We start from the raw sequence: 13,653 nt of genomic DNA, 5'->3' as shown, positions 1-13,653 counted from the left end.
TAACATTTGCCAAATAGAAACTTCTATGATTTTTATATGTTACATTATTACATGTCAACATCTTTGGTAATTTAATTATTCGTCGGATTGAGTTTCTAAATTCCTTCTATTGTATATCATGTTTTGGTTAGTCTTAAGGCTCTGTTCAATTTCACTTAATTCAGTTGTTTGAAATCTATTCTATTTAACCTAGTTTTATCTCCTATATCTCACTTTTTATTCATAACTTCTCATTTTATTACATTAGTTTCTTTTTTTTTGTCTTTTTGCCTTTTCTAGGGCCACTCCCATGGCGTATGGAGGTTCCCAGGCTAGGGGTCCAATCAGAGCTATAGCCACTGGCCTATGCCAGAGCCACAGCAATGCAGGATCCAGCTGCGTCTGTGACCCACACCATAGCTCAGCTCTTGGCAATGCTGAATCCCCAACCCACTGAGCAAGGTCAGGGATTGAACCCACAACCTCACGGTTCCTAGTCCAATTCATTAACTAATGAGCCATGACGGGAACTCCATACTTTATTTCCTATATAAGCACACATATATTCACATATCTGTCAGAAAATATAAAAACGTGGACAAAGTTGGCAAAATACTTGCTTCTTTGGTAATTGCATTGTAATGGAGAAGACAGAGTACATGAAATAAATGTATGATGTAATATTCTCAGACGAATCTCATTAAGAAAATTAATCAGATAAGAGGGTGGATTGGCATGGTGTCTGTGATATTTTACAGAGTGTGGTCTGGGGAGGCCTTTGAATCTTGGACAAGGAACAGACCCATGACTAGTTGTGCCCATTGGACTTGTCAGAAAAGAGATCAAAACACAAAGTCCAAGAATAACAAATTAAGGTGCCACCTATGAAAGTTGACTACAAATATAAACTGTAGCATCTTGTAATGCTCATTTCTGTAAAATTAATCATGCTGTTTTTCCTTTTCTTGGTAGTCACCTCCACCCATGGACACAGGGAATAACACACAAACTTCAGAAATTTTTCTTCTGGGATTCTCAGAGGAACCAGAACCGCAGCTCCTCATATATGGGCTTTTTCTCTCCATGTACCTGATTACTGTCTTTGGAAACCTGCTCATCATCCTGGCTGTCAGCTCAGACTCCCACCTCCACACACCCATGTACATCTTTCTTTCTAACCTGTCCTTTGTAGACATCTGTTTCATCTCCACCACAATCCCAAAGATGCTGTGGAACATCCAGATGCAGAGCAAAGTTATCACCTATTCAGGCTGCATCACTCAGATGTACTTTTTCACACTCTTTGTAGGGCTGGATGATTTCCTCCTGACCATGATGGCTTATGATCGGTTTGTGGCCATCTGCCACCCCCTGCATTACACGATCATCATGAACCCCCAGCTCTGTGGGCTACTGGTCCTGGTTTCCTGGACCGTGAGTGTTCTTCATTCCTTGTTGCAAATCTTAATGGTTTTACAACTGTCCTTCTGCAAAGACTTGGAAATCCCTCACTTTTTCTGTGAACTCAGACAGATGGTCCAATCTGCCTGTTCTGACATGTTTCTTAATAACATAGTGATGTATTTTGCAGTTGGGCTTCTTGGTGTTGGTCCCCTGGCTGGTATCCTTTACTCTTACTCAAAGATAGTTTCTTCCATACATGGACTCTCATCAGGTCAGGGGAAGTATAAGGCATTTTCCACTTGTGCATCTCACCTCTCAGTTGTCTCCTTATTTTATTGTACCTGCTTAGGAGTCTACTTCAGCTCTGCTGCTACCAAAAGCTCACAGTCAAGTGCGACAGCCTCGGTGATGTACACTGTGGTCACACCCATGCTGAACCCCTTCATCTATAGTCTGAGGAACAAAGACATAAAGGGTGCTCTGAAAAGAATATGTGGGGAAAATACAATAAAAGGGCCATTTTTCCTAGGGTGAGGAAGTGCCACGATTGCAGTGATCAAACCCTCAGCTTCAGAAATAGTAATCCTCCAATAAGATTGTGGAAATAGCGCTTACTTCTATGTATTTCTTGTAGTTTTAATTTCACCCTCTCCATTCAAATTAGGAAATTCACTTCTTAAGTGTTCTCATTCTTTGATATCATACTGTTTCTCCCTTTGTTGATTTCCTCCTTTCAAAATGTATTCTCAGCCTTGGATTGGAAATATTTGGGAATTTCTATTTACCAAGTTGGACAAAGTGGAGTTTTAAAGGATAATTTCTTCTCAACAAATGTCATACTGTATACTTGAAATTAATACGACATTGTAAGTCAACTATAATTTAATAGTATTTTTAATTTAAAATAAATAAATTAAATTAAATTGAAAAATGACTACAAGTCTCCTCTCCTTCTGAAGATTCCAGGGAAAAACCTTTCATTTTCCTATTCTCTTTTCTAGTGGCCACATTCACTCCTAGGGTCCTAGTTCTTCCCCCATATTCAAATCTCTGAGTAACACTCATTTTCCCCTTCTCTTTCACATTTAGAGGACAATTGTGAATAATTTAGTTCCACCTAGATAACCATGGCCAATATTCTTAAGGGCAAAGCATCAGCAACCTTATTTCTTTGTTACTTTAACCTCCTCTTACTATATATATACATAATAATATGTTAAATTATTCTGGGGATTCTAATGCAGATATCTTTTGGAGGACTTTATTCTGTACAAACTTTTTAGAAGTGTATATTTTCTGTTGTTTTTTGGGGGGCTGCACTCACCACATATGGAATTTCTCAGGCTAGGGGTTGAATCTGAGTGCATCTAAGGCCTGTGCCACAGCTACAGCAATGCCAGATTTGAGCTGTATCTGTGACCTACACCACAGCTTTTGTCAATGCTGTATCCTTAACCCACTGAACCAGGCCAAGGATTGAACCCACAATCTCATGGATACTAGTTGGGTTCTTTACCTACTGAGCCACAGCAGGAACTCCTAGAAGTATATGTCACTCAGAGGTGATTATATTTTAAAAAATCACTGAATATATTACAGCTTAGATGTGTATGAATACATTTTAATTTTAAAATCATGCAAAGATGATTTTTAGTGAAAAAGACTAAAATATTTACACCTGACTCTAAAACAGAACTATAGCCATCTTACTCAAATAGTAGTTATCAGCCCCAGTCTTGCCATATCAATATCACTCAGGAATTTGTTAGAAATGCAGAGCTCTGGGACCACTAGGTCCTGCTGAATCAGAATCTGCATTTGAACTAGCACCTAGGGTGATGGGTATGTATACCGATGTTGGAGAAATACTGTTCCAGAATAGGTTTTCTCAATTTCTTATTACATTGATATTAGGGTTAGATCATTCTTTTTTTTTTAAATCTTTTTCATATTGTTTTCCTTTATGGCTTATTTGAGGACTTTGAACATAGTTCCCTGTGCTATCCTGTAAGACTTTATTGTTTATCCATTCTATATATAAAAGTTTGCATCTCTGAAATTCCCTGGTGGCACAGGAGGTTAAAAATCTGATGTTGCCACTGCTGTGGATTGGGACACGGCTGTGGTGTTAGTTCAATCCCTGGCCCAGGAACTTCCACATCCTGAAGGTGCAGCCAAAAATAAAAAATAAAAATAGAGAAGATAATGGTGGTTACCAGGAGCTGGGGTGTAGGGGATTTGAGGGGATGATGGTCAAAGGGTCCATACTTCCAGTTCTAAGATGAAGAAGTTTTGAGGATCTAAACGATATCATGGTAACAATAGTTAACAATACTGCATTACATCCTTGAAAGTACTAAGAAGATAAATCTTGAATGTTCTCCCCCAATAATAAAAGCAGTAATTTTCTGAGGTGATTGAGATTTTAAGTAAAGTTATTATGATAGTCATTTTGGAATATATAAATATATCAGATCATTACATTGTACACCTTAAATTTAGGCAAAGTTATTAGTCCATTACAGTTCAATGGACCTGGAAAAAATAAAACTTACAGTTGTAGAAATAAAGCGGCCCTATAACTATGAGTATATACTGTCTGATTCTATTTGTGCATAATTCAAAAAAGAGCAAAATAATCTTTTTTGTTTTGTATGTAGTTGTGAACAGTTCAATTTCCCTAAGCCTCAGTGTCCTTATCTCTGCATATAATGTAGGATACTAAGCAGAATTTCTGATAAATGTGGAGGAATAAAGGAAAAGCATAGAAATACATACTTCATTGAGTCCAATTTAAATGTTCAAGTGTAAGACGCATGTGTTTCTGTGTGTGTGTTGCACACAGTTTCTTTTCAATAACCACACTGACACACATACAAACACATTTACATTCCTATCTTTTATGTTTATTGGCAACCTGAAAGGAAGTTAGAGGGTTAAAAAACAGAATGAATATTTTAACATGAACGTGAAAGAATATAGACTTTTAAACACGATGGTTTAAAATAGAATGGATGATCTTGATATAAATAATGAATTTGTTTTACTATCTTAATATCTCAAAGGCATCAAAGCCAGAAACACATTTCAATTTATATAATAGAAACTTTGAAATTCTCTGTATCAATAGATGGACCCAACATCTCCAAACTGACTTTAATTTTACTGCTACTTCAGGTGGAATATCAACATAAAACAACTGTATCCAAAGATAGCTTAATAAATAAGTTGAGAAGTTTAAATTCAGTTTCCTCAAGCAAATTTTTTTTTAATTTTTAGGGCTGCACCCATGTTTTATGGAAGATCGCAGGATAGGGGTCAAATAAGAGCGGCAGCTGCTGACCAACACCACAGTCACAGCAACACCAGATCTGAACAGAGTCTGCAAACTCCATTGCAGCTCACTGCAACACCAGATCTTTAACCCACGGGGTGGGGCCAGTGATTGAAAGTGCATCCTCATGGATACTTGTCTGGTTTATTACTGCTGAGGCACATGGGAACTGCTCAACAAAATTTTACTGGATATATATTATTATGGGATTCCTACTGCTACTGTAATAAAATGCCACAGAATGTATTTAAAATGTGGGAGGAGGGGTAAATTGGGATGTTGGGATTGGAATATACACACTACTACATACAAAATCAATAAGTAACAAGGACCTATATAGCACAGGGAAATCTAATCAATACTTTCTGATGGCCTATATGGACGCACAAAGACATGGATACACACACAAACACACACACACACACACACACACACACACACTCAACTGATTCACTTTGCTGTAAACCTGAAAGTAACACAACATTGTAAGTCAACTGTACTCCAATAAAATTCAAAAAAATAAAACAAATTTATTCTCTTAATTTTCTGGATGTCAGAAGCCTGAATTTTTTTTCTTTTTTTTTTTTTTGGTCTTTTTTATGGCCGCACCTCCATCATATGGAGGTTCCCAGGTTAGGGGTCCACTCTGAGCTGAAGCCGCTGGCCTGCACCAGAGCCACAGCCACACAGGATTTGAGCTGCATCTGGGACCCACACCACAGCTCATGGCAACGCCGGATCCTCAACCCACTGAGCAAGGCCAGGGATCAAACCCACAACCTCATGGTTCCTAGTCGGATTAGTTAACCACTGAGCCAGGACGGGAATGCCCTGAAATTGTTTTTATTGAGCTAAAATAATAAGATCAGAATGTCTGAGTTCCTCCTGGAGGATGGACAGAATAAGTTTTTTCTTTTCCTTTTCCAGTTTCCAGAGGTCAATTGCATTAGTGTCTAAGGGCCACATCATCAAAGTTAGCAGTGTAACATTTTCAAATCTATCTGGGACTCCAATTCTAATACTTCTCTCACCCTCATTTAGAGAATCATTGTGATTAAATTAGCTTCACCTTGGTAATCTTGGCTTATTTCTTTAAAATTAGCTGATTATAAACTTTATTCCGCTTGCTACCTCAAATGTCCCTTAATATCCCTTAAATGTAGAATAACATACCCAAAGGTTATAGAGATTAGGATGTGGACATCTTTGGGGAGGGTGCTCTCATTCTTTTATTCTGCCCACTACAAAGGTTTTTACAAAAGTATATGATTTGAGGTGATCCAATGGCCCTTACATTAAAGAGTTGGACACAGTGTATCAGAGCCTCTGGAATACATGCCTACACTTTTCGTTCTAATTTTCATTTGAAGATAATTTTTGGTAGAAAGGGTGTAAAACTATGGACACAGTAATATAAAAAATAACCAACCTAGCCCACTCAAAGAATTTTCTCAGTTCAGTACCTTCTCCATCAACCCCACCCAGGAGCCTCTTGGCTCACCAGGCAGGATGTCCTGAATTAGATGTTGCATTTGAACCAACATCTGGGTGATTGGTATGCACAGTGGAGTGGGGAAGGTGCTGGTCCAGAAGAGGTCTATTCATTTTCTCAATGTTGATAATTGGAGGCAGGATCGCTGTGTTGGATGCTTCCTGTGCATAGGTACTTACCGGTATCCTTTCAACATGACAAAATATCATTCAGGGCAAAGGCATCTCTGGTTAAGAACCACTGGTCTACAGTTTTAAAATTAGAAGAAACTTGACAGAATTCTGGGAAAGGTCCTATGCCTTACTCAGATTATAACTGGCAGGTCACTAATCCCCACAAAACCCATTTCAGCAATAGAAAGTGGAATTCATGGAATGCCTCATAGAATGAACTTTTTTTCCAAACGTTAAATCATACAATCCTTAGAGGGTGCTAAAATCTAAATATATCTCATATATTCACAGTGGAATACTACTCAGCCATAAAAAGAACAACAGCAACAAAGATGGAACTAGAGACTCTCATACTGAGTGAAGTAAGTCGGAAAGAGAAAGACAAATACAGTATGATATCACATATCCGGAATCTAATATATGGAACAAATGAACTTTTCCACAGAAAAGAAAATCATGGACACAGAGAATAGACTTGTGGTTGCCAAGGGGGAGGGTGAGGGAGTGGGATGGACTGGTAATTTGGGGTTAATGGATGTAAACTATTGTCTTTCAAATGAATAAGCAACAAGATCCTGCTGTATAGCACTAGAAACTATGTTTAGTCATTTATGATGGAACATGATAATGTGAGAAAAAAGAATGTATACATGTATGTGCGACTGGGCCACCTTGCTTTACAGTAGAAAATTGACAGATCACTGTAAACCAGCTATAATGAAAAAGTAAAAATCATTATAAAATAAAAAAAGAAATATTTTCTAATGAGGGACAAAATAACTGCTCTTAACTTGTATTATGAAATTCCTAATTGTATCTGCAAAATTATTACGAATCCAAGCAGTGTATTGCCCAAGGTTTTATGTTAAAGGGACAATGGAAACTTACCTCTTAACAACAGAGGGAGTCTATTAGGGGCTGTGATCCACTAGATCCAGTGTTTGATTAGGGACCGAATCAAAATAGTATCCCAATCACGGACTCTAAAGAAAAGTTGAAGTCAGGGTTGGGACCTTAAGGTTTATTCCTCTGGAACACAGAAGAGGTCATGGGGAGAAGGAATAAACACTGAATTCATCTGGCTTGTACCGTTGTCTCCCAGACATGGAAAATGAGCAGGAAAATTTTTCTTTCTGTCCAGTGTCCCTCAGGAAATCAATTATTAGAGGTAGTGGCTACAAGAGGGAAACATACTAATGAGCAGACATAAGGAGCTGTAAATATATCCTCTGCTGCAATCTCTCAGCCTGTGCAACCTTGGGCTGGTTAGAATATGGTTGCTGCTTTTGCAGTTATAACTGACTGGAAGAAAAATGCTTGGCTTCATTCCACTGACTTCTCTAGAAACAGAACTTCTCTCTCCAACATCAACCATCCAAGACAATTTTGCACATTTATGTTGAGGCCTTCCTCTCAGAGACTCCACTGAGGTGAGTCAAGGAGCCCAGTAAATACTGAAGGAGCAGGTCACTGCAGATGATAACCAAGAACATTTATCTGAATTAACCTGAGAGCTAGTCCAGACTAAACCAGAGCCAATATCACTGTGGTGTTTTGGGGTTTTTTTTTGGTAATTGTTTTGTTTATTGCTTGTTTAATTAGTTAATGTATTAATTTTTGATGCCAAAAATAGAAGTGAATATTAAACTCAGCAATACAAAGATTAATGTTGACTGTGAAATGATGGACATGGAAGCCCAATTAGAAGAGGGAACAGAAGTATAAAGTGCTTCAAGTAAAAGTAGAACCTAAAGCCAAGGCCCTTTGCAATTAAATAGTAGAGTAATAGCATATCAGCTGTGGAGGATGTACAGAGATGCAGGTTTTTTTTTTTTAAATATGGAGCATATTTGACTGTGATGTGAATATTCAGACTGAGGAATGATGACAAACATTTCCTCGAAACAAGAATTCATGAGACATATATTTCACAATAGCTCCTCTCTACAGTATTTAAGTGAAAAAAATTATTATGAGAAGAGGGGCGGGCTATTGAGCTAACTTTGTAATTATTTCATTTCCTGCAAGACTGAATTTATTTGTAGATTAGGTAGTCATTTATCAAAAAAATAGAGACATGCCAGTTCAGTTCCTTTACATTTTATTTTATAATGATTTTTATTTTTTCCATTGTAGCTGGTTTAGTGTTGTCAATTTTCTAATGTACAGCAAGTTTACCCAGTCACACATACATGTATAATTCTTCTTTCTCATAAAATCATGCTCCATCGTAAGTGACTAGATATAGTTTGCAGTGCTGTACAGCAGGATCTCATTGCTTTTCCACTCCAAATGCAATTGTTTGCATATATTAACTCCAAATTCCCAACCCATCCTACTCCCTCCCCCTTGGCAACTTTGAGTAATGACTCCAGCCTGTTTTATTTTTTTTAAGGCAAATATATATATTTTTTTATTTTTTAAATTTTTTACCACTGTACAGCCTGGGGATCAAGTTACTCTTACATGTATACATTTTTCCCCACCCTTTGTTCTGTTGCAATATGAGTATCTAGACATAGTTCTCAATGCTACTCAGCAGGATCTCCTTGTAAATCTATTCGAAGTTGTATCTGATAACCCCAAGCTCCCGATCCCTCCCACTCCCTCCCTCTCCCATCGGGCAGCCACAAGTCTGTTTTCCAAGTCCATGATTTTCTTTTCTGTGGAGATGTTCATTTGTGCTGGATATTAGATTTCAGTTATAAGTGATATCCGATGGTATTTGTCTTTGTCTTTCTGGCTCATTTCACTCAGTAGGAGAGTCTCTAGTTCCATCCATGTTGCTGCAAATGGCATTATGTCATTCATTTTTATGGCTGAGTAGTATTCCATTGTGTATACATACCACTTCTTCCGAATCCAATCGTCTGTTGATGGACATTTGGGTTGTTTCCATGTCCTGGCTATTGTGAATAGGGCTGCAATGAACATGCAGGTGCACGTGTCTCTTTTAAGTAGAGTTTTGTCCGGATAGATGCCCAAGAGTGGAATTGTGGGGTCATATGAAAGTTCTATGTATAGATTTCTAAGGTATGTCCAAACTGTTCTCCATAGTGTTTGTACCACTTTACATTCCCACCAACAGTGCGGGAGGCTTCCCTTTTCTCCACACCCCCTCCAGCACTTGTGATTTTTGGACTTATGAATGATGGCCATTCTGACTGGTGTGAGCTGGTATCTCATGGTAGTTCTGATTTGCATTTCTCTCATAATCAACCATGTTGAGCATTTTTTCATGTGTTTGCTGGCCATCTGTATATCTTCCTTGGAGAACAGTCTGTTCAGGTGTTTTGCCCATTTTTCCATTGGTTGATTGGCTTTCTTGCTGTTGAGTTGTATAAGTTGCTTATATATTCTAGAGATTAAGTCCTTGTCCATTGCATCATTTGAAACTATTTTCTCCCATTCTGTAAGTTGTCTTTTTGTTTTCTTTTGGGTTTCCTTTGCTGTGCAAAAGCTTTTCAGTTTGATGAGGTCCCATGGGTTTATTTTTGCTCTAATTTCTATTGCTTTGGGAGACTGACCTGAGAAAATATTCATGATGTTGATGTCAGAGAGTGTTTTTCCTATGTTCTCTTCCAGGAGTTTGATGGTGTCTTGTCTTATATTGAAGTCTTTAGCCATTTGGAGTTTATTTTTGTGCATGGTGTGAGAGTGTGTTCTAATGTCATTGCTTTACACGCAGCTGTCCAGTTTTCCCGGCAACGCTTGCTGAAGAGACTTTCTTTTTCCCGTTTTGTGACTGTTTTTATTCCTGTTCTTCTTTTTGCTTTTTAGGGCTGCACCTGCCACATATGGAAGTTCCTGGGCTATCGGTCGAATTGGAGATGCAGCTGCCAGCCTGTGCCAGAGGCTGAGGAATGCCAGATCTGAGCCGCTTTTGCGATCTACAGTGCAGCTCAAGGCAATGTTGTCAGAATTTTTAACCCAGTGAGTGAAGACAGGGATAGAATCCACATCCCCATGGATAATAGTTGGGTTCTTAACATTCTCAGCACAAATGAGAAGCCCTATTCCTATTTTTTATTATATTCTTTCAAACAAAAGAAATTGTAATCTTTCCTCAAATTTGTGGTTTGACGTTAAGTTTTACATGTGTACAGATATTTGTAAGGGACTTCTGAGAGTTTATAAATTTTGTGAGGTGAACTGTGTCAGTCATCTTGTGCTCTCTCTGTTGCTGTAATTTTTTTAACTGAATGATTAGTGTTGTCACTTAAATATTCTTTATTTGCAAATACTTGCTTTAAAAAGAAATGAAAATGAATGTTCTCATGCCTACGTTATGCTAATAAATGATGCTTTATGTGTATTTCCAGATTCTTTCTCCTTCTCTTATCCCTTAGCGTTTACTTTATTCTATTGTGATCAGTTCTATTTATGAAGGTTCCATCATGTTCAAGCCCTATCTGGAAGGCATTCTTCTTTACCTTTGACTAAAGATCACCTTAGCTTCCATATTCATATTTGAATCCATACGTTGCTATGTAAGAGGAAAGTATAACTTAGATACAGTTTCCTCCACATATTTTAAAATACTTTCTGTCATACTCTTTTACGTCCAAATCTTCATTAATCTAAAATCAAATTATTGATTCACACAGATTTCATTAAATTATGCATATTATATATTTTTTCTTTTATAAGTTTGTCTTGAATTTTCCTTCAATTTCATCTCATATAGATTTTTTTTTGATATTGAATTGTCCAAAGTGCTGCAGATATCTGATATGGACAAGGGAGCCTCTGTGCAGCAAGGGATCACCTCATTCATCAACATTCTCTGACTCTATCTTTCCTCACTTTACTGCCTGCTCATTTCCTTCACTAGACCTGATTTTTCTTGGACTGGAGCATCTTAAACAAATAGTTTACTCAGTACCTTTGCAATAGGTATTCCTGTGCAAGGCACACGCTTCCCATGTATGCTCATGGACAAAGAGCTCTCTACCTTGAGATCTCTGTTCAAATGTCATCTGGTTAGCATGTCTTGCCCCAACATGCATAAAAAGTACTATCAATTTACCCACTCCTTTATACCTAATTTATTTTTCATATAACACCTGCAACCATATAAGAATGTATATAATTTTTATTTGCTTATATTCTGTATTCATAACTGAATCTTAGCAGCATTTATTTTTTTAGCACGCTATACTCTCTGTATAGACAGTACCTGGAACTTTGTACCAATTCATTTTTTTTTGCAAATGCCTAAATTAATTTCTCATTAAACTGTTAATACATGACATCTTGGGGAAAATACTGACAGGCAGAAAGGTTGCTAACTAGAGCTAGCACGGCAGGTTCCCTAAAGAGCACAAAATCCATGAGCAGAATATTGAAATTAATTTATTTGTGGCATTTTATGAGTGGTACTAGTTTAATAATGTGGTAATGCTCATTTATATGAAAATTGGTCATGTTCTTTTCCTCTTTCTTAGTACTCACCACACGACATGGCACCAAGGAATCAAACAGGAATTTCAGAAATTCTTCTTATAGGATTTTCAGAGGAATCAGAATTGCAACCTATCATATTTATTCTTTTCCTCTGCAAGTACCTGATCACAGTGTTTGGGAACCTACTCATCATCCTGGTTGTCAGCTCAGATTCATACCTCCACAGTCCCATGTATTTCTTCCTCTCCAACCTGTCCTTTGTAGACATCTGTTTCACCTCCACCACCATCCCAAAGATGCTATGGAATATCCAGACACAGAGCAGTTATCCCCTTTGAAGGCTGCATCATCCAGATGTATTTTTTCATACTCTTTGCAGGATTGGACAGCCTAATCCTGACTGTGATGGCCTATGACAGATTTGTAGCCATCTGTCACCCTCTGCACTATACAGTCATTATGAATCTCTGGTTCTGTCTACTGCTGGTTCTGGTGTCCTGAATCATAAGTGCCCTGCATTCCTTATTAGAAAGCTTAATGGTGTTGCAACTGTCCTTCTATCCAGTCTTAGAAATACCCCACTTTTTCTGTGAACTCAATCAGATTATTCAACTTGCCAGTTCTGACACCTTTCTCATTAATGTGGTGATGTATTTTGGAGCTGTGTTGCTGACTGGTACTTCCCTCTCTGGTATCCTCTACTCTTACTCAAAGAGAGTTTTCTTCATACAAGGAATCTCATGTTCTCAAGGGAAGTATAAAGCATTTTCTACCTGTGCATCACACCTCTCAGTTGTTTCCTTATTTTATCGTACAAACTTAGGAGTGTACCTTAGCTCTGCTGCTACCCACAGCTCCCACTCAAGTGCAACAGCCTCGGTGATGTACACTGTGGTCACACCCATGCTGAACCCCTTTGTCCACAGCTTGAGAAATAAGGACTTAAAGAAGGGTCTGAAAATACTCTATAGAAAGGTAACTGTAAAAGGTCCTCTTGTCCCAGGGCTTAAGAAGTGTACTTGAATGTAAGGTCAAAGCTCAAAGCTTGAGACAAACGTTGCCAGCCTTTGATCAAACTGCAGAAGTAGAACTCCCTCTTCTAATTTCCATTTTAATTCTGACTTCTCTACATAATTTATGTAACTCAGTTTTAAGCCTTGTGAACTTTCTAGTATCCAAGAGTTTTTCCCTTTCTTATTTCCAAATTGTATTCCCAACCTTGGATGTGACATATTTGGAAATTCTTATATACTTCAAGGGAGTACAAGGATCTTTTAAGAATAGTTTTTTTCTCAAATGAAATAGATCATACAGAGCATTTTTTTAATAGTCATGAGTTGTACTACTCCTGTACGGGGAAAATTCCTCTTAGCAATCATGGCTATTTATATAACACTATTACAGATAAAAATCTGAGACCTCTCTTTCTCAATCATGTGAATATCATTTTGCATATCACTACCTTAATTGATGTTCATTATAGTCCAAAATTTAACATAATTTTTGTTATCACTGATGATGGTTTTTTTCCTATTCATTAGGCTTTTGTTCTGCTACACAGCTTATGCCATCTATGTGCCTACCATAATTTTATGCAAAAAATTGATAATAAAATGTATGTCTCCAAGCACAATCCATAGAGAAAGAAAAATGTTTAAAAGTGGATATAATATTGTTTTAGACTACTATTGATCTTCAGCATGATAAATTAACCCCTCATTGTCAGACTTTTGCCATCCTGATGCCCTCGTACCTTGGTAAGTGTCTGTTGCTAAATCAGATAAGTTAAGATAGGTAAACAATAGTTGTGAATTGAACAGTCAGGGTTATGGGAAATCCAAGACAGCTACTTGGTTCTTCCCGGC

At 37.6% G+C, this 13,653-nt stretch overlaps 1 protein-coding gene and 1 pseudogene across 1 annotated transcript; both read left to right on the top strand.

The window, feature by feature from the left end:
- Positions 964-1,917, top strand: LOC100626456 (olfactory receptor 7A10-like). The gene has a single exon (XM_003354112.1). The coding sequence runs from the start codon at positions 964-966 to the stop codon at positions 1,915-1,917; it is 954 nt and encodes a 317-aa protein (XP_003354160.1).
- Positions 11,845-12,811, top strand: LOC100626563 (annotated as a pseudogene).

The sequence above is a fragment of the Sus scrofa genome, chromosome 2 (genome assembly GCF_000003025.6).
Source record: "Sus scrofa isolate TJ Tabasco breed Duroc chromosome 2, Sscrofa11.1, whole genome shotgun sequence".
Classification (NCBI taxonomy): Eukaryota; Metazoa; Chordata; class Mammalia; order Artiodactyla; family Suidae; genus Sus; species Sus scrofa.
The sequence above is the reverse complement of the archived record's forward strand: the minus strand, read 5'-3'. Positions and strand labels throughout refer to the sequence as shown.